At 35.4% G+C, this 24,898-nt stretch overlaps 2 protein-coding genes across 5 annotated transcripts in view; one reads left to right on the forward strand and one right to left on the reverse strand.

Moving 5' to 3' along the window:
- mcph1 (microcephalin 1) overlaps nucleotides 1-24,898 on the reverse strand; it is a 143,484-nt gene that overhangs the window by 35,720 nt on the left and 82,866 nt on the right. Inside the window, exon 13 of one of the 4 annotated variants that reach the window (XM_031901414.1) lies at nucleotides 20,387-20,452. The exons of the other annotated variants lie outside the window; for them this stretch is intronic. Coding sequence (XP_031757274.1) covers nucleotides 20,402-20,452 — 51 coding nt within the window. The 3' untranslated portion in view covers nucleotides 20,387-20,401. Of the gene's footprint in view, nucleotides 1-20,386; nucleotides 20,453-24,898 lie in introns of those variants that run through there. 4 annotated transcript variants of the gene reach the window in all.
- Nucleotides 6,617-24,898, forward strand: part of angpt2 (angiopoietin 2) — a 37,894-nt gene continuing 19,612 nt past the window's right edge. The window contains exons 1-3 of the mRNA XM_018094428.2: nucleotides 6,617-7,050; nucleotides 17,381-17,536; nucleotides 23,043-23,164. Of these exons, the coding sequence (XP_017949917.2) occupies nucleotides 6,757-7,050; nucleotides 17,381-17,536; nucleotides 23,043-23,164 (572 nt within the window). The 5' untranslated portion in view covers nucleotides 6,617-6,756. The remainder of the gene's footprint in view (nucleotides 7,051-17,380; nucleotides 17,537-23,042; nucleotides 23,165-24,898) is intronic.

The following is a 24,898-nucleotide window of genomic DNA, read 5'->3' on the forward strand; positions in this document are numbered from 1 at the left end:
TGCTATCTCAGTTTAGGTAAAATGAGTATCCTGGGGTCACTAAATCACTAAAGTTCGTGATTATTTTCACTGGGAGGTGCTTAACAAATTGACCCCCCTCCAGTGAGTTACATTTTCGTTGTCCTTTAAAAGTTTTAGAGGTTGCCTTTAAAATTTGGTCATTTGTTGCTTGTCTACAAAATCTTCCAAAAGCCAGTACATGTGGTTTGGGAGTATTTAATTTTGGGAATTTTTTTTTCTGCTTTGATAAATATGCCCCCTAGCCATTCTACTTCAGACAATACTTCATTATCAATATCTTCATGAGCAAATAGCAGAGAGCAAGGATGCAGGTGCGGCTGTTCTGCCTACTGAAATGTCATTGGGATAAATATAATTAGCATGCAATCATCACTTGTATGGAAATAACTAATAAGGTTTATTTTTTAGGCTGATGGCACCATGGGTGGTTTCTACTCTGCTGGTATATTTTAGCTCTCAGGGAAGCACCTAAAACTGTTTGTGCCACTAGACATGCATTGACTTTATTGTACAATGCTGGTAAAGGAAGTTCTCAGTCCAAAAACATACATTTGAACAGACAGATCTAACTGAAGCAATCGAAGAAAAACACCAGCAGAGAAAATGCCTTATGTACTATAGACTTGATACCATACCTTTTGCCTTCACTATGTCTCACCTCAGTACATACAGATTTCCGCATAAAACAGGTCAAGTGTTATTCTAGATGAGTGGTTCCCAAACTGTGGGACTGGACACCTAGGAGGGACTGAGCCCAGTCTAATGGCCATTTAGGGTGAGATTTGCATATTTGCTCTCCTGGACACCCCTAGATACCTAGCGAGAGGGGTGGTCGTATCATGTCCGACTAGACAAAAGCAATTCACATTCAACATGTGTGTTCTATTAAAACACAGTTGTGCTATTAATTAGACCTTTTTTATTTTAATAAACTATTAATTCAAGTTATATTCTCTTCCCATTTAACTGTACTGGCACAAAAGCTAAGGTAAAAAAAAACATAATATATTTTGTTGGGACCAGATAAAAAAAAATTTCTCTAAACAGCAACAACAATTTATTTTTTTTTATAAATTTTGCAATGTCGTTATAGAAAATCTTCCTATTACTACAATTAATAATAACAACTATGCAAAAAGCAGAATGGCAACCAGTATGGGAAGTAAACCCTACTGACAGCACTGAAATACTCATGTAGTGCTGATCACTACTGCTGACTACTTATGTCTGTCACTAACTTCTCAAGTCAACTGAGAATCTTCCTAGTGATACTATCCATATATATCAGTCACTGAATAATCCTCTCCTTTTTTCCCAGGGGAATCTTTGCTGCCTGGTTTCTTTCTCCAGTATCTGCTCCACAATATTACAAAAAAAAAAATCTTTAAAACACATTAGATTTCCTCATGTCCTAAGGAGCCCAGAAATAACCTCTTTCACAAAGCTGTCTCACGGACACAGGATGCCACAAAAGTTGGACAGCTATCGAGCTAGTAACTCCTTCAAGACAGAATATGCTTTCCTAAGCCTTAAATGGGAAATATTTGGTTACTGACCCAGATGGTCCAAATGGTCAAGTTAAGACAATTTTTCAGTTACGGTCATGGGATCTACAATCCGGAAAGCACTGAAGTATAAGATGTTTTCAATAAAGTAATTATATATTTTTTTTTCTCTGTAATAATAAAGTAGTATGTATGACTTGATTGTAACTAAACTATTATGAATCCATGTTGGTGAAAAAAAGAATTATTTTGGCTATTTTTAATGTTTAAATATTTGTAGCAGCCTTAAAGGATAAAGCCTAACTAAATAAATACGGCAGAAATGTTGTACATTATATTTTGGGTTTCTGTACCAGCCCAAGGCACCCACAGCCTTTAGCAGGGAAGATTTGTGCCTCCAAAGATGCCTCACTAGCTCCCCATCTTCTTTTCTGCTGCTTCCCTATACATGCTCTGTGCTGCTGTCAATTACTGAGCTTAGGGACCAACTCAAAATATACTGTATAGATGGTGGTAATTCATTAAAATTCACATTACATGACATATCTGAAACCAGAGCATTTGCATCAGAATTAAATAATTAGCCCTGTAGCATCAGCTTATATGACAGACAACCCTCATTTTCTGCTTGATAATTTGCAATGACCCCTAAGCTCAAACTTTAAGCCAGTGCAGTCAGTTTATAATAAAAAATATGGCATTTCTAGCCATGTTCATTTCTAGGGTTTAGTTCTATTTTAAAGAATTGTGCTCTAAATTACAGATAGGCCCTAAAATCCAAGGTCTCAAGCAATCACAATAGGTCCCAAACCTGAATAACACAAAGTATATTATGAATAACCAGTAGCACCAAGAATGCTCTACTTTCCAAAGCTGAGAAATAATACTATACTATTGTTTGTGCATATATTATAGTAAACCCAAAAAACATTTTTTTCCCTACTAAATGAAAATTCTAAACAACTTTGCAATATACATTTATTACAAATTGTAATGGATTTTAAGTTATTTTATATATTATTGCTGTTAAAAGCAGTTTGCGTCTGTCCCTTTCTTTTCTCTGCTAATAATGGGTGACTGCAGAGGACCTTCTTCTGTTTGTCACTTGCTCGGTCTCATTTTTTTAGAACCTAAATCAGCAACAGGTGACCTGCAGAGCAATCAACAAGTCTTAATATTGTTTTTGAATAATTAAAAGCAATTGCTGGTGTTACAAGCTTAGTTTTAGTTCCACTTATTTTCCTACTAATAAAATATCAGAACATACTGTAAAGCATCTTCTCTTTTTGACCTTTACACACAGTGCCATAATTGACCACCAATAAAAATATGTTAAGTGTAGGTACCAAACCACTTTAGTAAAAAAAAAAAAAAAAAAAAAAATACTTCATACCCATATTGCAGGTCTTTATAAAAATCTATTACATAAAACAACTCATAACAAAACACTGCTTCTAAATAAACCATTTTTATAAAAATATACTTTTCTATTATTTTTGTGCCTGTGGATAACCCTAAACAAAAAACTGGTAATTGTAAGTACTAAGGGCCTCCCCTGGCTCATACAATTCACTGTGCTCAACCAAGGGCAATTATATATGCTGAAATACATAAGTCAATGAATGAAGAGTGCTGCATTATTTCCTGTCATGACATCAAGGAGCACACAGAGCATCACAAAATGATAAAAGATATTTAAAGGGCAATATTTACTGATCAAAATATAACATTTTCTTCTATGAAGAGGTGAGCAGAAGCCTAGACATTGCAATAAATGATCTGCTTAGATTTCGCTAAAACATTTGATACAGTACAACAAAGAAGGTTACTGATTTAATTAAGAAATAATGGCCTTGAGCATATTAGTACTGTCTTAAAGAGAGATGATAAAAGGTGGCAATTGGACCAATGTTCAAAGCGGACTACTGCAAGGGTCTGTCTTTAGCCCTTTGTTTATTAACTGGTTTATTTATGACCTTGCCTCTATTTATGATTTGACTAAATTGGGAGACAGGGTGGCAAACGAGGTTCACTGCTGATTGAAAAAAAACAAAAACAAATGCTAGTTATACACTAAATGGATGTGTGCTAGGGGCCTCCTTTATTTTAAGTATTTTGGGAGTTTTGCAGACAAGAGACTGTGAGAGAGTCAGAATCTTCAAAAGTGAATAAAGTAAACTCTTGCATTGACTTAAGCGATATAAATATAGGATTGCCCCTTTATAGGTCCCTGGTAAGGTTTAACCTTGAGTATACAGGGCACTCAGTCCTTAAGAAGATTAATGACCTTGATGGAGTACAGAGACATGCTGGTAAAAGGACTGGAACATTTAAATTATGAGTAAAGACTTTCAAAGCTGGTTGATTTCTCTGGAGAAAAGGCGCTTGTGAGGGCACATGATTACCCTTTACAAGTACAGGACATTACAGACAAAATGGGGGATTTTTTCTTTTTCCCCATGGTAATAAGAATAAGAGGCTACCCACTTACAGCTGAGAAATAGAATTTGGCAATGCTAAGGCTAGTGGCACACAAAGCATGTTCTCCTCCTGCATTATATATATTATATGTGTGTGTGTGTGAGTGATTTGATAGGTCTGTACATGTATGTTTATATATGCACTGGGGATAGTTTGGTCATACTTGTTAACAAATGAAATGATATTACTACAGTGATAGCTGAGATGTCTATGAAGCCTAGGACTTGTTTATGAACGTAAATATTTTAGAATCCCACATTTGGGCCCTTCCAGTTTGACATATCTTAAATAACATTATTTCCAAAAAATCAAATTAAAGTGCGATGGCTTTGATTGGACATATTGAGGTTGAAGGAGCAGGACTAGATTTTACTGTGCACCTCAAAGAGATACATTTCTCTTGTTAAAACAAGACTATAAATATGTAACTACCAACAGAGAAGTTTTTGGACTCGAGAGAAATGTCACATTTTTGGTTCTGCACATTGCACACTAAGGTAGGCACTTATCAATGCTACATTTTTTCTGTTTCGGGTTTTTTTTATGGCAAAACCCAATTTTGTCGCTAGAAAAAATAATTTTTTGTCGTTATGCAAAAACACACTATCTAAAACCTGTTGAGATCATGTGGAAGTCAGTCACAGATGCCCATTTGACAGCTGGAAGATCTTTCTTCATGGTTTTAGAAGTTTTGGGTTTTTTTTCATGATGGCTTTTTGTATGAAAAAGTATTTTTTGTGTGACAAAACAAGCAAGTTGCAGTTTTCTTCTGTGAGTTTTTTTCTGTTCGTGCTTTTTCAATTTGGATCTTTTGATAGATAACTGACATTTGTGGAAATTAGTTTAGTTGCGGTTTTAAAATACTATAAAACCATGAAAATCTAAGTTTAGAAACCAATAACACACCACAGCAGACACAAACACATTGTCACAGAGAACATACTCAGTAGGATTAGACACTATTTTTCAAGAAGAGGCCATGAAAGTAATGACTGGGCAATTAGCTAAATCCAAGATGCAAAGATACCAGTGAATTCTTCATTACAGTGAATAAAAATCTATTTCTGGCATCACAAAACAATTTGTATTGGCAGTTCAAAATGTGTCACTATGTTATGGTAATAGGATGCCACATGAACAAGCATCCATCCAAAGCACATTTTTTTCTTGCAAGCAGAGCAGGCTGCTAAGGAACGGAGGGAGAAGGGCATTACTGAGACCTTATATACAATATGTTACACAAATGTGCACAGGCTAGTGTTTTTTACTACAGGAATAGAGCTTACGATTCATTGGTTTGCTTGCGCTTATTTATCAGTAAACAAATGTGTAGTTATGGATTTTTACACCCAATGAAAATAATTATGGAAAGAAAATGTATTACTCAATACTTTGCTTAATACTGTTGTGTGCTAAGGGTTTATGGAGATGGAAACTTTTTAAAAAAGCCATAAAACTATAATTTGTTTTGCTGTGTCAAAATTAATATTACATAAATCAACCAAAAAAAAACTTTAGCATATAGACCATATGTCCACAACATATTTCATAGTACAAATGGTTATTATTAGAAAGATCGTCCAAAAGGCGTGTAAATAAAATAAATCCTGCAGAAATAATTCTGCGCGGTTTACACTTACGTGAAGATGCATGAAATGTGACTTGATATGCATTAAATAAAACCCTAGAAAAGGTTATGTACTGATAAAATTAAAAGAACAAATATGCATCAATCAAATAGTGCTTTGCGGTATACTCTCAAAGACACAAAACGCTGTCCGAGAGACACTTTTCTTATCAGTTCACTTGAGAATATGGGAACAATCACACCAACAATGCATTTTCACACCAAAATGCTAGGACAAGTGGAAGGGAAACTATGTACAAGAGTATCACAAATGTACTAGACTGGAAATATATGTTATAATACTCTTTATACCCCCTCAATCCTCCCTTTTGCTTTCTGTACCCCTCTGTTTATTTTGAAAATTTTATATATAAAAACAAAACAGTATCACACATGCTGTTAGCGCCTCCTAGGAAGATAAGAAATTTTGCAAGCATTCTTTTGCAAAATGCCTCGAAGTTTGTAGTTACCCAACAGCAATTGACCATTTTTAGATCATAATAATGTTTTTTAGTTAATTAAATATGGGTACTTAGCATTTTCTGTGGTGAGTTTGTTGTTACCGCAAACTGAGTATTTGCAGCAACACGGAATTAGTGAAATTACTTTTACCCTGATCTATTTCAATTCACATGGTAATTCAACTCAAAGGCAACATATTTTAGAACAGCTAGGCACTGACTAACCTGTACTATAATAAGAGTTAGTGCATACAGAGAGATATCTTAAGTTGTGTGGCATTGCATATTTTGCTTTATTTAGGCTAGTCAAGACCATATTATCCAGTATCCCATTCAGCTGATTACAAAAAAGAAAGAGATAGATAGGCTAATGTTTTATTTTCTCAGAGAGCAGGAAGCAAGAAAGCTTATGCATTAATTAGAAAAAATAGACCCGTTCTTTTCTTACTTCTCAGCACAGCTTCCCAAACTTTGCTAGCTCCGCCCCAGACACTGTACAGATTCAGAAACTGAGCAGCAGACTGACCAGACGCCAAATGTCATCTGTTCACTGAGGAAGGGAGACTGTTGCAGCTTCACAACAACTTGCAAGGAGAAGAACTGAATAACTATATAGAAAAGCAGGAGCTTTTTACTTAGTTATTATAATTACTGTAGCATCATGTTGTTCTGTGCTGCGGCTGTATTACTGATTGTACTTAGATGCTTTGATATTGGGCATGCAACAGTTCGCAAACCTGTGGAAAGTACAGGGAAGAAGCAGTACCAGGTCCAGCATGGAGCTTGCAGCTACACATTTTTACTGCCAGAGATAGAAAGTTGCCGCTCAGCCTCTTCTAACTCCTATGTATCAAATTCGGTGCAGAGAGATGCTCCACTTGACTATGATGACTCAATACAGAGGCTACAGGTTTTAGAAAACATCATGGAAAACAATACACAGTGGTTAATCAAGGTAAGTGAAAAGCTGGCTGTGGGGGCACGAGACATGCAAAGTTCATTCATGAAATCACAATTCTAAGGTGTGGACAGTAGGGGGGTAAACCTTTTGGCACAGGAATCTCTACCACGCAGCTGGCAGCAACCAAATATTCTACAGGAAATTGGTAACTGTAAGCACTCGCACATTGGCTTCTCATTCCTATAAGTGGCATAAAGCTATACAGTATAGTGTATAATGCCACTATTCCTTTTCCCACTTGCCGAGTGTGTATCCATACACACGTTTATGAGGGCAGTCAATCTGCGCAGCAGGGAGGGACATGAAAGGATGGTTATGCCACTGGTTCCTATTGTATGACCATGATTTGTAATTGCCTATGTCTTGTAAGTGTTATGAAATATACTCCTTGTGATGTACATGTGACATTTGCCTGTTTAAGATATGGTAGAATATGGTGGAATATGATCTACCATAAAAGTAAACTGTGGAGGCCCTGCTTCTGTATGCTGAAGATATAGGCAAAGATGTAGTTTGCTGTATGCAGGAACATATAGTCAATATTCAGGATTAAAAATATTGTAATGAAGATATATATATATATATATATATATATATATATATATATATATATATATATATATGCACAACAAAGGACTTGGCACTCACAGGACTTAATGAAAAAAATCAAAATAATTCTTTAATGTGCAATATCAACGTTTCAGAGTGTGCCCACCCTCTATTACACGTGTGTGTGTATATATTGTACAGGTATGGGATCCCTTATATGGAAACCCGTTATCCAGAAAGCTCCAAATTATGGAAAGCCCGTCTCCCATAGACTCCATTTTAATCAAATAATTCAGAATTTTAAAATTGATTTCCCTTTTCTCTGTTGTAATAAAACAGTACCTTTTAATTGATTCTAACTAAGATATAAATAATCATTATTGGATAAAAAAAACAACCCTGTTGGGTTTAACATTTTATTGATTTTTTTAGCAGACTTAAAGTATAGAGATCCAAATTACGGAAAGACCCCTTATCCAGAATTCCCTTGGTCCCGAGCATTCTGGATAATGGGTCCTATACATGTATTACGATTTGTATATGGAGAGCTGTAATGTTTGTCCATTTAATAATCCTTTATCAGTTAGCAAACACTGCCATTCCCAGAGGGCTGAATGACATATCCTCTTTTCCATCAAGGCTGCATAACTTGTTCAATATCAAATCACATCATTGCGTTCAGGCCATAGTGATCTGTGGGATTAGATTAACTCTCTAAAGAATGGAAGGTGCTAAGGTTTATGTGTTTTGTTAAAATGCCCACAATGCATAATCTAAGCAAGTAGATTGGTGTCTGTGGGATTTTTTTTTAAACTCCAAACATGTAAAGAAATGAAAATACAGCATGTACAGTACTTTAAAGCCATAGCAATAAATCAGATTTATGACTGCACTGCCACATTAGGGTTGTGTAAATGACTGTATGAACAGGGTTCACTGAAGGTCCACTGATGAAATGTTCTCATGGTGAGAAACTGGATAATGTTCTCTTGCCAGCTCATAGCTGCACAGATTGGCTGAACACTGCAACAAGATCAGAATTCCTTAGCTTGTTACCAGAAATTAAATTGTCAATTAATAAAACACTATTTTAATAATGTATTATTCTGCACAGTTGTGCTACAAATAATTGGCTACATTTCATATCAGTAACATGTCAAAAAGGATCTCCATTACTATTCCATATAAATTAGTCATCTGAAATTACACCTTTAAACACTTGATAAACTCTTTATTTTAATATATGGTCAGTAATGGGGACATGTGTTTCCATTTTCTCACACAATTTGCTTTCAGCCAGCATTTTATGTGGCCCATTATTTCTATTACAGCCCATGGCAGCTTTTAATCTCATGTTACTCTTGTAACCATAGGTCAAGTGGAATTAAGATGTAAGACAAGTTAAAGAGTAAGAACACTGTTCTTTACATTTATATATCAGGAGAATACTCAGTAGCAGCTCTTAGTGCGACTTTATGTATGTCACTTTTTATCTGTATTCCAAACACCTACAAAGAAAGCTTCATTTATCAAGCTGGACTGAAGCATGTTGCCTATTCATTACCATTTCTGGAATGTAAACCGAACAGGAGATAAACTATGTACAAAGCAGGGTGAATATGAAGCTTGCATTGTATTCTAAGGGAGATAACAATAATGCCTGAACACTTTAACTCAATAATTGGAATGTTAGATCCTACAGGTCATTTGTAGGGATAGCAAACTACTGGTGAAATTAACAGTTCATATGATTGTCATTACATTTCTATGTAAATGTATTATTTAGCTGAGCTAACTTCTAAGTGATGAGGCTGGTAAATTACAATCATCGTTACTATATCTAAATAACTTGGGCATATTAGAATAATGTTTAAGCTACATAATTTTAAGCCTGTGAGATTTGGACTCAAACCTTAAGGGCCATATTTACTATAGTGTGAAAGCCAATATCACCGGTGTGTTGCCTATAGCAACCAATCATTAGCAACTGTAAATTAGTGTCGAATGCATTCTCCTATGGATATTCAAATACAGCACAACACCTTGTGGGGCAAACATTAAGAACTGTTGGTATTCACCAGGGTAATATTTTCTGCATAAATATCTTAGTTATGAAGTTTATGGGCAGCAAGCTGGTGCTATGGTTAGCACTGGGGTCCTAAGTGCAATTCTAGACATGGCCAAAATTGCATGGGTTTCTTCCTGCATGCTAAAAACATGTTTACTGGCTCCTGATAGAACTAACTATAGCATGTGGAATTGGTAAGGACCCTAAAGCCTTAGATTCACTTAGAAGTCCTGATTATGCTAAAAATATTAGCAAAACTGCTTTTGAGAAAGAAAAGGTTTTAAAAGACTCATTTTCTTTAGCTCCCATTGGGATTAGTGATCACTGCATGGAAGTAGTTAAGGAGCAATTTTCCTACAGAGAAGACTTCTCTAATCAAAACATTTCAAAACATTCTCCAATCAAACTTCCCTTTGCATGCTGGCATCATGTCCCTGTCAACAATCCTTGCAATATGGTACATCACTAAAAGCACTTCCACTGAACCTTATTTAAGAACTGTGTCCCTATAAGTTCCCTGAAACTAACACACAAAAGAAGGTGCCATTTTTTTCTCCAATATGAAATAGAATGAGCTTTCACAAATTAATTTAGGTTAATTATCATGGCTTCTTTAAGTAAAGAAGGAGGAAAAAAAAAGTAACGGAAGAAGGGGTGGGCAGTTCTTCAGAAACAGTCACCATATAATCCGCATTACATTCTTGAGCTGCATGTTTTCACTGACAGGGTCAAAGTTAGTCTCAGAGATGGGAAATAGCAGTCATTATAAAATGCTACAAACAGAGAGGTGAGGTCACACAATCATTTGACGGATGTCACCCGGAATCCAAGTGGAGCTATTTATTCCTTACTGTATGAGCTATACATGTGATCACAGAATGGACTAATTTTAGGAACGGAGGAGAAAAAAAGCAAAACAAAAAAACAGGCTATAACAGAAGCTTTCAAATGATAACATGACAAGTTTAGATAATTGTTTGTGTATTGCTGTGCATGTTTCTTTACTTTTAGTGTATAATTCTTCATGGTTACATTTATTACAAGAGTGGTGTTATAGCACAGAATACAACAGACTAAGGGGTATACTTATTAACATTGAAGACAAACATCACTGGTGATGTTGCCCATAGCAACCAATTAGATTTTCCACTTTTGTTTTCTAAGTTGTAGGTGACCATTCAAATCTAATTGCTGATTGGTTGCTATGGGCAACATCAGTGCTGATATTTGTCTCCTGTTAATACATACATCCCTAAATGATGGAGCAACTAATAAATGTGTGAAGACACTGTGAGACAGCCTAAATAATGTGAGCTGGTTACTGCCTTTTTATTTGGGTCTGGTAGCACATTTTCCCTGTGCATATCTTACAGTAATACCTATGTCTGCCATCCACCCACAATGACAAAATTCACATGTTTTAGGTTGGATAAATAGTAGCAAGTCATGTTGCAGGTAAAGTTATTGTGAGTTGGGTTAAGGATTTGGGCAGGCGAAAAATGCAGGTTGTGGGTCTAGGTGCAGGTAGTACCCATTGAATTAGACCCCTAAAGGGGTCTAACATACTGTACTAAAACATTCAAGCTTTTCAGTACATAGAAAGAGATATGAGTAAATGACCACCCATAACGACATACGGCTTACATTAGCTGGGATTATTTGTATCTTAGGTCAAGATCTATATGCAGAGTTGTATTAAAACACCAATATGCGGTCACATACACTTGAAAAGACAAGCCTTTGCTCTTATCCACGTAACAATGATATTACTGAAACTTTCTATTCATTTTGCTTCTGAGCTTCATCTAATGAAAATATGAAACTATATAATATAGAAATATTATGATACAGAAATAATATAAGTTACAAATTTGTTAGTGACTAAAATAATCAAGTTAATCTGATTGAATATCCCTCTCGCTATATGAAGCCTATGTTGGAGTTGGTTATTTCGAAGCACAGTTTGTTCTAATTCATTGTCTTGGGAATGGGAGCACAGATATATTTAACCTAACTGGCAATCAAAATATGAATACAACTACTGCATGTAGAGAGACAGGTATACTGAAGAGTAATTTCAGAAATGGTTTTATATATAGAGTAAAAAAGTAAGCTTACTCTCATAGGAATTTTCATTTAAACTAAAATGTAACAAACATATTTGAAGTATTTTTATGTTACATTTTACCAATCTTTAAAATACTGAAATCTTCCAGCCTCTGTTCCCTCTTCTCCTTTTGTAAGAAATTATTAACTCCAGAATGCAGAAGAATTTTTTTTTTTTTTTAGAAAATTACCTCTTTGAAATGCATGGCATGGATAATGCAGTGCCTGACATGCTTTGTATTAAGCATCATGCCCTTATAAGCAAACAGTCAAAAGAAGGGAGGTACCCTTAAGCCATTTGATCTTTGACTTTCCCTCCTAGCTCTTTGTGTGAAGGGAGGTCAAAGTCTATTTAAATCATTGAAGAAAGCAGTTTTATCAGTTGTATCTTTCAGCCCTTACCTCCTATTATTGTTAACATACTTTTGTCAAGCCAAAGAGGCCAGTGAGCTCTGTAGAAAAGCTGGATATGTGACCCCCCCTTCACACCAAACACACATATACACATTCTTTGGTGGTTATTTATTACATGGATGCCTGACCTTGTTCTCAGAACAAGACTTTTTTTTATATTTTCCCAAGATGAATTCATCAAAATTCAAACTATAACCCAGCCATACTCATTAACAATAAAATATAACTTATATAACAAAGGAGGAAAACAATAAAAAAACAATTCTTACAATTGTTTCAGGAGTCACCTACTATATTGGTTAAGTTGGCACCTACACAATTATTCATGATAATTTATGGTATTGGTTCTCTTGTGAATTCAAGTTACAGGAGACCAAATGTTAGGAAGAAGATAATTTGCCTACTTTTAATCAGTTATTGAAGATGTGTTTTCTATCATTCATCACACAGCCTGCATGGACAAAAATCTTGTTTCTAAATACAACAATGAGAAACCACTTGTAGCCACTTCAGGAGGAAGAAGCTTACTACATGGCAACCAACAAACACCTGGCTATGCATTGTTTCAAAATAAACTGGATTACAAAACCTTCAAAGCTGTAGATACACAGTACACATTTTCTCTTCAGAATCAGCTAAGCAATGTGTAGCTTTCATTTGCCTGTTTTATTGGTTAAGCACGGTCTGTCATGACAATTCTGGTCTTTGACTTGACACAATGGCTCCTTGTTTCTGTTTTTTTTTCTGTTCTGGGGTGTATACCTATGGTTCTCCCTGATCCATTAAAGAAAACGATACCCCCAAACAATGTAGGTCTGTATAAAAATATATCACAAACAATTCATATGCAAAACCTCATCTCAATTAAAACACAAAAATATGCATGTTTAGCAGTATGTTGGGTAATCCTAAATAAAAATTGCCATTTTATATATGGAGGGCCACCCCCTGGGATCATACGATTCATGGTGCATACAAACAAATCAAGGGCTGGCATACATTTTAAGTCATATGTTCCTACACTACTTCAAAGTAAAAGGGCAATATATACACAATATAAATATTCTCACAAAATATTTAATAATTTAACACCATTTTAAGGTTTAAAAGGATAGTTCACCTTTTGATTAGATTTTAGTTTGTTATAGATTTACTAATCCCAAGTATTTTTTTCTTAATTTCTTTTTATTTTGTATGTTTATCTTTTAATATATTAGTCTTTCTAATCTGCTTCTATCCAGCCTGCACCTGAAAATGCTATCTGGTTGTTACTGACCACTTCCACCTAAAAAAACAATTCTAGTTTTTTGTTAAACGTATTTTTCTATTCTGACTCCTACGCTACTCTGCTACTTAAGGTTAATATTAATATAAACTTTTAAAGGTAAGCCTTAGATAATATTAAAATTATGAAACAGACCTAATATTTTAGGGAAGAAGTGCACATTTTAAAGTTTTCATGGTATGTTAGTCCCTGTTGACTAAAGAGATCATAGTTAGTAACCTCTAGGTCACCAATGTGCAAAGATCAATGTATAGGTCAGAAAAAGCCATTACTTACACCTTCATTTAGGAATAAGTATAGAACATAAAATGTTCATTTGGTAAAATCACTAAAATCGTGCTTATTATAAATAAGCATGTTTATATGATGTACCATATAAAATAGTTCATTTTAAACTAATAAAAATGATAACAAGCCACCAATTTGTTCTGCATACCAATTTTATTTAAACTTTTTTTAAAAGTAAATTATTAAATTAACCTAAATAGTTAAACCTGCCTTTTATTTCTGACATTTTATTTTTAGTATTTAAAGTTTTGATAAAGTACACTTTTCCTAAGCATCACATATCCCTCAACAAAATCTTTCTGAGAAAATACTGCATATGTATGTGTGTTTGAATAAGAACATTTACTACATATAGTTGCCACAGTGACATTTTACAAAATGTGCATCCTTCTGGGAGGCACCTAGCCAATCCAAAGCCAAAAAAGTCTAGAAGCACAAAGTGAAATGTGCCCTTAAAAAAAGAATTGACTAAAGCCTGTTTAGTGGTGTTAAGACTAAGGAGAAGTGCGCTGCTTGCACACAACACATATAGGGTAGCAGTCTCCTTTTTGTCATTAATTTCCATCCTATGTGACTAATTGCTTTTAGTAATGGTTTTATTGTAAAGCAGAACACATTCGAAAAAATGTTCTAAATGTTACTATACTCAAGTCCTAATAAAAGAAGAGTAAAGGAAAAACATGAACTGATATGAAGGGCACACAGAAAAAAAATTCTGGGTCTAGCCCTGTAAGCTTTAAATGCCTGAAGCCTGGAACTTATCAAACTCAGTTTTATTAAACCTTCTTCACAACCCTTAAACCATCCCCAGCTGCATTTCATACACATCATGTGTGAGTTTACCAGGCCAAATTGGAAAAGCTTTAATTATCTTTATCATCTGATCAATGTTTACTATAATAGTGATGTGAGGATGGCCAACAAATTAAAAACATATGGCTAAAGGGCAAATTAATCTCTGAAATGCACAGGTGTTGTAGAAAACCCTATGTACTAAAGGACAAGTCAACCCAAAATATAATTTTTTGGCAAAAAAAGAAAACACAATTCTAAGCAACTTTGCAATATACATTTGCAATTTTTTTTACGTATTTGTATATATATATATAATTGATATTAGAAGTTGTGTTTGCCGGTCCTTTTTATTCTCTGCCCTGGTGGCTCTGGCATTTGAAACAATGTAACACAAGCCAGCAGACTGACAGACCTATCTAGCCTGGCACTTGCAACATTGTTTAAAAAGTAACAACCAGGCGTTTAACAAATGCTGCTTTCAATAGCAATTACATTTACAAATAACTTTTAAAGCACTAAACATTTTTAATAAATTCACATTGGAAAGTTGCTTGGAATTAGGTTCTCTTTTATTAGGCAAAAAAAAATATTTTTGGGGTTGACATGTCCTTTAAGCTGTAGCATTGTAACATAAGATGCCGACAGCAGCTAAAGAGAATTCTTAGCAATATCACTGATTAGCTCATAGAATGGTCCATCAGAAGTTTTTCTATCTAACACTGGTCAAATGGCACTATTACATATATTATTTCTGATGAAAAAATGGCCACTGTCCTACACAGTCAACTCTTCTTTGTATCTCTCAACAACACTTATATAAGATAAAAAAAACACAGCACTATTGCTGACTGTGGCTAAATATTTGACAACTTGACAGTCATTATCCATGGTGATCATTTGTCAGATGGCAAGCTTTAGATAAAAGTAAAGGCATTTAATGTTTCTCTCGTCTAACAAAAAAATGTTAATACAGTATTATTGCACAAATGTACATTTATTAGGAATTGCTATGATTATTTTATAAAATAAAGAAAATGAAGGCATCACAATCTACCATGATGTGTTATTATTAGGATAAACAAAGCTTGTCAAAACTAAAATTAACTGTAAAATGGGTACAGATAACATTATCATTTTTGGCTGAGACCTCTGGCAAGCTTTCAAGAACGTTACTTGTTGAGGTTAATGTAAAGGCATAAATATAAAATTTCTGTGAAAAACTATTTGCTGTAATTTTGTATACTGTAAAGAATGTTTTAGCATAATACATTTAAAAAGAAGTTTGACATTGATAGGAGGCTGTTTAGAATGCAGACATTCTCTTTTGTCCAAAGACAATATTAAAGAAACACACGCTCTTGATTTTGTAGCACTCACCAATATTGACTTCATTATAGGCCATTTTTATTATCAGGCACCAGGTTTCCAGGACACAAAGGCAAAAAACATTTTTATCTGGCCAGTTTTGCCTATGTATGCCCCAAACCAGATTTCCGTATAATAATAAGTATGCCCCTATGAGTTGAATGAGGTATGATATCTAGAATACCTGGTGGTACTCCACTGGTAAAACAGTTTGATATCTTAGAGAATTAAACGCAGGCAAACAGCTTTTATTAGTTGATTTTTTGTTGGTTTTTTGAGCTTGTTATGAAAAACAAGAAACGTTGTTTTTGGCATCTGATATCATTCCTTTTTTTTTCTTAAAATCTTGCTAGGTTGGCAAATTTAACAATTTTTAAAAAATATTTATTTTTTTTATATTGGCTGCTATTGAATTAAAATTGCTTGTCCCTTTGCAACCCCACTAACTCTAAACTAGAAATCTGATGTCCTTTCATTATCTTAACTACACTAAATTTCATTCAATTATTTATTATCCATTATTTATACAGCATCAACATGTTTTTATGCAATACGTTACTTTCTACCCTAATGGACCTTTTAGTCAACACATACTAGGGGACAGCTAACCTATCTGTATGTTTGTTGTGTACTCAGGTAGGAATTACCTGAGTAATGATTGGCTGTTAATTTTACTTATTTCTCTATCAAATAGGCCCAAATGTGATATGTTTCTCTATAATGTGCTTGTATATACATTAGAGGGACACACTAAACATAAGTTAAATTAAAATTAATTTCAATATACAACTAAACAATGATAAAACACTTTTTCACTTGTTGCCAAGACTCCCATTTAACAGAAGTAAAGAATTTGGTCACAAGTGCCTCACTGTGTCTGAAAAATTCTCTGTATATAATAAATGGTAAATGTTATCATGGAACTTTGTGGGAAAACAGACCATAAAATGTGGCTGAACATAAACAGATCTGGTAACAATGCAGATAATCTTTAGAATACCCTTGTTTTATCACTATACAAAAGTACAGAGTAGCAAATATTAACATTAACTTAAAATTCAACACAGCCTCTAATGCAGTGATCCCCAACCAGTGGCTCGTGAGCAACATGTTGCTTGCTAACGCTTTGGATGTTGCTCCCAGTGGCCTTAAAGCAATTGCATATTTTTGAATTTCTGGTTAGGAGGCAAGTTTTGGTTGCATAAAAACGCAGTGTTATTGCCAAGCAGAGCCTTCTGTACGCTGCCAGTCAACATAGGGGCTATCAAACAGCCAATTGTAGCTCTTACTGACACCTACAGGAACATTTTTCATGTTTGTGTTGTTCTCCGTATCTTTTTCCATTTGAATGTGGCTCACAGGTATAAAAGGTTGGGAATCCCTACTCTAATTATTACTTTTTGTACCATGTTTGGTTCCAAGTATTTAATGTATATTTTTGTGCTCTTTTACAGCTTGAAAGTTATATCCAAGATAACATGAAGAAAGAAATTGTGGAGATACAGCAGCACGCAGTACATAATCAAACTGCTGCAATGATTGAGATAGGCACCAGTCTTTTAAATCAGACAGTGGAGCAATCAAAGAAGTTAACACATGTGGAGACACAGGTAAAACATTCACATCACACGGACACAAAAATATTTGGAAACATTTTGCAAATATCTGGTATTAAACAGATTGTTCATCTGACTGCCCAAGAAAATTAATGATGTAACTTGTCTTATCAGCTCTGCTCAAATATTATGAGAGCCAGAAACAAACCATCAATTAATAGTGTAGTTTGTACAGTCTGTTTATGTTGAAAGATGTTTAAAAAAAAAAAAAAAAGTCTATTTCAATGTATGTCTATTTTAAGTGAGACTTATAATACCATATCTATCATATACATCATGAGAAATGTAATCTTCCAGTTAGGTGCATGGGCATTAGATCTGTTGCCACTTTAACAAAGTGAGGGTCATTTATAAGGTTTGTGCAGCACATATTTGTTTCTAAAATGGTTGTTTGCACATGTTTTCCCCTAAACGCTTAAATGTTTTAACTGCTGTGCCCGTCTTTTTGTTGCGAACTACACAATTACAATTTATACCCTGTGACAATTTTTTCAACAAAAGATATTTTAATCTTATATTATACAATACTGATAGATAAAAGTGATACAGGTATGGGATCTGTTATCCGGAAACCTGTTAACCATAAATCTCTGAATTATAGGAAAGTTATCTCCTATAGACTTCATTTTAATCAAATAAATTTAATTTTTGAAAATGAGTTTCCCTGTTCTTTGTAATTAGTAAAATAGTACCTTGTACTTGATCCTAACTAAAATATAAGCAATCCCTATTGGAGGCCAAAAAAAATCCTATTGGACATATTTAATGCATTAATTATTTTTTAGTAGTCTTGTGTGGAGATCCAAATAATGGAATGATGCCTTATCTAGAAAACACCAGGTCCTAAACATTCTAGATAACAGGTCCCATACCTCTATAACACACATCATGCACCATTTACATTTTGAAACACATTGTACAATTTTAATTAAAAAATTGTACACCTCTACATTTATCAGCAGCTTAAAATGTCTGTGTATGCAAGAACCCCTCTAAATGTCACACAGGTGAAAGAAAATCTGCATATTTACCAAAGACTGGTACCTTATAAGGAAATTGCTTATTTTGGTTGAATAATTAATTGCAATGTAAAGATATCCTTTTTTATCCAACTGCATCACCATTATCTTTATACACTGTCTGAATAAAAATCAAAGCTTGATTAGTCCACATGTTCTTCTGTTAAGAAGCATACTTTGTAGCAATATAAATTCACTTGTATTCCACACAAATGCGTAAAATATTTTAGTAGAATTTGCACACACAGAAAAACAAGTAAACACAAGGAATTCTGGGAATGAATTCCAAACTCCTAAAAAAATACCATGGGTTTCTCCTATAGGCTAAAGCTCACCCACTGGGTCTGGGACACACACAGACAAATTGTAAGGGGTCCCTGCCCCCACCTTCCCAGATAAGGGTGTTGATTGATTGGATCACTGAGCAAAAGTGCAGAAAAAATGTGCCATTACAGATTGGCTGACGACCTCACACAAGCAGCAATATGGAATCATCAGCGTATCTGGTTTTCTGATTCACGCCATGTGTTTATGGGTTTGAGTGGAAACACACACACACAATTATATAATTATCTCAAAAACTGACTTATTCACTGTGGCAAAACACCATTATAATATTATTACTACTACTGATTACTGATTAATCAGTGGCTGATTCATCACACTGCATACACCATCAGAAGTCCTGAAGGCTCCAAGACTTCATATGTCACTTGAAGCACACTAACTATAGGTGTTGACAGTTTATAAAGGCATCAGCAGCTCCCTATGGCATGGTTTCGGGACAGGATTTTATGCATCAGCACAGGTGGGTAGGTTGTGATACACCCACAAGTGGCTATTACTAATGCTGTTAAACACCATTAGTTTTAGCTGCCTTTAGTTACAACCAATATGGCAGGACAATGCCACACAGAGTGCCTCTTTCAGTATATTTTCTCTATAGACAGCAGTAGAAAGTTCCACAGTATGTTTTATTGTTGTAATCTATGGAGATTTGCTTCAGTTGATGCCAGCAGTATGGCAGATAAGGAATATTCAGTGTACAGAATAAGCTATAAACTGAAAATAAAATTATACCAAATTAAGCCTCAGTGGACTGAAGATTTGGTTTGATTGTGGTCACAGGAATCAGGAAGTTTTTTTGTAGTGTACAGTGCAGGACATAAGCCCATATTTATTTTCAAATTAAAATAGGCAAAATGTATGTGTAGTACAAGCCCTTTTCACTAAACTAATATTGAATGATGGGGGGGGGGGGGTATACTGCCCCTTTAACATTTTTAGAGAACGACTCAACATGCAACAAGGTGACTCAGCTAAAGCTTTAGCAAACATCTGTAAATGTAATGTGTCAGGGTGAATTCCTGGGCAAATGTTTAAAGACTCAAATATGGCAGTAGACAGCCATAAACTTTACCCTAACAGAACATCTGAAAAAAGTAAAACGGAGACTTAAAAAAGCAAACTTTGCATTCCACAATTCATTAAATAAGAACACAAGACATACTGATCATGCACGCCTGTATTATTTGCCAAGAAGGAAACTTCTGGCTGCAAAACATACACAAGGCTCCTCTTTCTACAAAGTGCATTTTATGGTCTTTTTTTGCCTCAAAATTAACATCTTTGTGATAAAAAAAAAAGTATATTATTTTGACATCAGCAAAATATTTTATTAGTAAAAAGAATGATGCAAAGCCATAATGTAATGCTACAGAAATCCCGATACCGCCATCATGGAAAAAATACAAAAAGTCAATTTTTTTTCTTACTACTATTCATGTTAAATAATAGCCCTAAAAGATAACTTGTATGTCAAGGAGACTTACCAGTGAAATCACATCCTCGAGCAAGAGATGGCATGACGGATGTGAGTAATGAGGTTTTCCTGTCAACAGGAGCAAGTCCAGATGAAAGGAGTATATGTAAGCATTATAAAGAGAGAAAAACATAGCTGCATTGTCAGAGTGTGCAGGCTGCAAGATGAGGCAAAAGGCTATGTATAAACTTCTGAAAGATTTTGTTTCCTCCTTGTACCATAATCAATTAAATAAAACTCTCGAGTATAATCTCAAGAGAAAGGAACAGGCAGAGGAAATGACTAAATGTTACATTATATAATCATACAACATGTTTATCCCTTGACAATATCAACACAGATGTTTCAGGGCTCCAAATCAGACAACACCTAGAGACTTCACACACTCCATACTATAATGTTAGAATCTAAACATGTTTAGTATAGCTGAGCAGCATTTTTTACCCATTGAACTGGGAAGCAATAAAAGAAGCAGTTCCAATGTCACATGCATATTATTTTTAGGACATACTCAAAAACTTTTTTTTATAACTGGCCTAAATTGCAATTTTGCTTTATTCTTAGCCTATTCTTTAGCCTTCCCCAGGATATGTGAAGGCATTGCTGGCAGGGATGCACCGAATCCACTTTTTTGGATTTGGCTGAACCCCCTAATCCTTTGTAAAGCATTTGACCGAATACAGAACCGAATCCTAATTAGCATATGCGGTGAAAATTTGAAAATTGAATCCCAAACCAAATGCTGGATTTGGTGCATCCCTAATTGCTGGCCCAGCTTACAGTTTAAATATGACCATAAACTTACTGCTTAAAATCTTCTATGTACAATTTACTGGATATCTATGTTTGCCCAATCTACAGTGGCTTGCAAAAGTATTTGGCCCCCTTGAACTTTTCCACATTTTGTCACATTACAGCCACAAACATGAATCAATTTTATTGGAATTCCACGTGAAAGACCAATACAAAGTGGTGTACACGTGAGAAGTGGAACGAAAATCATACATGATTCCAAACATTTTTAACAAATAAATAACTGCAAAGTGGGGTGTGCGTAATTATTCAGCCCCCTTTGGTCTGAGTGAAGTCCAAAGAACACACCAGAAAGGTCAGGGATAAAGTTATTGAGAAATTTAAAGCAGGCTTAGGCTACAAAAAGATTTCCAAAGCCTTGAACATCCGACGGAGCACTGTTCAAGGGATCATTCAGAATTGGAAGGAGTATGGCAAAACTGTAAACCTACCAAGACAAGGCCGTCCACCTAAACTCACAGGTCGAACAAGGAGAGCACTGATCAGAAATGCAGCCAAGAGGCCCATGGTGACTCTGGACGAGCTTCAGAGATCTACAGCTCAGGTGGGGGAATCTGTCCATAGGACAACTATTAGTCGTGCACTGCACAAAGTTGGCCTTTATGGAAGAGTGGCAAGAAGAAAGCCATTGTTAACAGAAAACCATAAGACTTCCCGTTTGCAGTTTGCCACAAGCCATGTGGGGGACACAGCAAACATGTGGAAGAAGGTGCTCTAGTCAGATGAGACCAAAAAGGAACTTTTTGGCCAAAATGCAAAACGTTATGTGTGGTGGAAAACTAACACTGCACATCACTCTGAACACACCATCCACTCACAGGTCTATTGACATTATAACACCATTACAAGAAGTAAGAAGGCAGTGTGGAGTGATAGTCTAGGGGACATGGTACATTATCTAGTAGTGGCCCTTAAAGTCGAACAGGGCCACAAATAGCATCAAAGGGACAGCTCCCCAGGCTTACTCAAAGCTGTATAAAGAGGTATCATAGGTCTAAGCTTTCCACCTTTACCTCTCCAAAATCACCCATTTCTTTAGCAGTTATGTTTTCAAATTAATTTCTTACATTTAAAGGTGAAGAAAAGTCACTTGGGGGTGCCAAAATGTTAGGCTCCCCCAAGTGACTTTAATCGAACTTTGACAAAAGGGATTTTGACACAGAAGGAAGGCTGAGTCCTGGGTGCCTGACTTTTTTCAGGTCAGGATTTTTTGACACAGAAAAAGTAGCAAACCCCTAAAAGGTTGAGGGAAAACAAAGTTGCAACTTTTTCAAGATTTATTACGTGTTTATTTCGCAAAAATTCCTAATCTGAAAACCCTCCACCCAAAACCTATGTACCATGTAGAAGTCAATAGCAGATGTCCCCTTCTGTTCCCCGGAAAAATTTTCTTTGCTTCGCACTTTGAGTTTTTCGAATGTTTTACACTGGTTTTGTGCAACAATTCTAAAAATTAGTGATTATCGTGCGACAAGTCAAAAAAGTCACGCTTATGGTGACTTTTTCCCTGCACATGCTTTTTAGAATATGTTTAATGTCATATGTTTTTGGACACATTTAGAACTGCTATTTGCATGTATGTTGGGGTTCCGCATGGCTGGTTTCATTGCCATGATTTGTGTTATGTTATGCTTTGTTTAGTAAACTTTAAGTGGTAGAAAAATGCAATCGAACATTGAACTCTCACCCCCAACCATCAATATAGACATTTCAACTGATGGCATATACTTTATGCTGGAATATTACTTTAATAATCATAGCCAAACTTATATACAGTATAAAACATTATTATGAATCAATTGATATTGAATAAATTAATATATTTGGGCAATATATTTTTGAACAGGTGTTTAACCAAACCACACGACTTGAGCTTCAGCTTCTGGAAAATTCCCTCTCAACAAACAAATTAGAGAGACAAATTTCAGACCAGACTAGTGAAATAACAAAGCTGCAAGACAAGAATAGGTAAGTTACTTTGCACTGACTGACAATTAAGGCCCCCATACACGGGCCGATAGAAGCTGCCGATATCGGTCCCTTGGTATGGGCAGAAACGAGCGGCCTGGCCGACCGATATCTGGCCTGAAATTGGCCAGATATCGATCGGCCAGGTTAGAAAATCCAGTCGGATTGGGGACCGCATCGGCTCGTTGATGCGGTCCCCGAACCGACTGCCCCATGGCCGCAACTGTAATCTGATTTTTTTTTTTTTAAAGCAACTTGCTACCCGATATCGCCCACCCGTAGGTGGGGATATCGGGTAAAGATCCGCTCGCTTGGCGACATCGCCAAGCGAGCGGATCTTATAGTGTATGGGGACCTTTAGTCACTATCTGCTAAAATTTGTTTGGCACTAGATTATATGACCAGTTTGGTAGTTGGGTCAACACCAGCCTTAATACCTGCCTATACTCATATGGTACCCATGGAAACATTCACAAAAAGATGCGTCTTGATAGAATTTCCTCCCAATGATACACACTGGTTGCATCAGTGACCCAGATGTATCACTAGCAAAACCTTCCTCCTAATGCTTGTTTTTCAGAGCATGCATGTGCTAGCATAAACGCTATTGTTGTACATGTTTAAATTTAAGTGGACCAACAGAGGTTTTTTGAATAATTAAAAAAAACTATTTGTTTAGTATAATGGCACATAGTGGGATTTCTCCTCTGGTCAGTAATTCAAACCACTTAAAACTAGTTATTTTCAGCAAAAAATCTGCTGAAGCTTGTTTTCATGTGGAGCAAATTCAGAACTATTGTTTTCAGCCAGTTTTGTTGGTAACTTCTAAGTCAGCTGAGATACGCTGTAAATGTAAACATGGTTTTGAGACTAATGGAAAAAATAAGGGCAGTTATATAGCATGTCTTAATTAAATTTCAGAGACACAGAAAATAGAGTTGCAAAGACTAGTTAGGGATCCATATGTTGAACACGAGCCACAACGCTATCAGTCTTCTCTAAAGGACACATTTGTTCTAAATGCTACTGCATAGCTGTAGGCTACATATTTCCTTTTCATGCAACATTACTGGTCTGCAAACAACCATAGAAAATGTTTTTCACCGCTAGGTGATTATTTCAGCAATAGTACTCATTTCCCCAGTGATCAATAGAGGAAATACCATCTGTTTTCATAAAACAGCAATTGTGCCAAAGTTCATAGGTTCTTCCTCAAAACGGAGATAAAAAGCATTTCCACAGACACAATGACATAATATTTCCTTGCTGTCTAATACGTTTGTTCCTGTGCAGGGAATATTTATAAAGTCTGAAAGAGAGAATTATACTCTGAAACAGCGATAAGAAAAAATAATCTACACACTAACAGTTTTGAATTTAAGTGGAACATTTACTAAAATAATACTACATATTATACACAAGCCAATTAAACCTACCAGTCAAAGGATTAGTTCTAGAATATAAAGTGATTATTAAGGCCTTCTGGAGCTGTCAAATCACAAGCCTTTTGTCTCCCTCTTCATTATTGAAGAATGAGATATCAACGTAAGTAAGCAGCTTGAGGTAGTCTCATTAAGAAGCAGCAATACACAACCTTAAACAGTGTGCAGACCACAAGAATTCTCACAATGCATCTCAGAACCACCGTAAAGTTAAACAAGCCGTTTTGTTGCTTTTAAAAGAGTGTTAGTTTATAAAGACTAGTTTATGGACACAGGCGTACTAAAATAAACA

This window comes from Xenopus tropicalis, chromosome 5 (assembly GCF_000004195.4).
Source record: "Xenopus tropicalis strain Nigerian chromosome 5, UCB_Xtro_10.0, whole genome shotgun sequence".
Taxonomy (NCBI): domain Eukaryota; kingdom Metazoa; phylum Chordata; class Amphibia; order Anura; family Pipidae; genus Xenopus; species Xenopus tropicalis.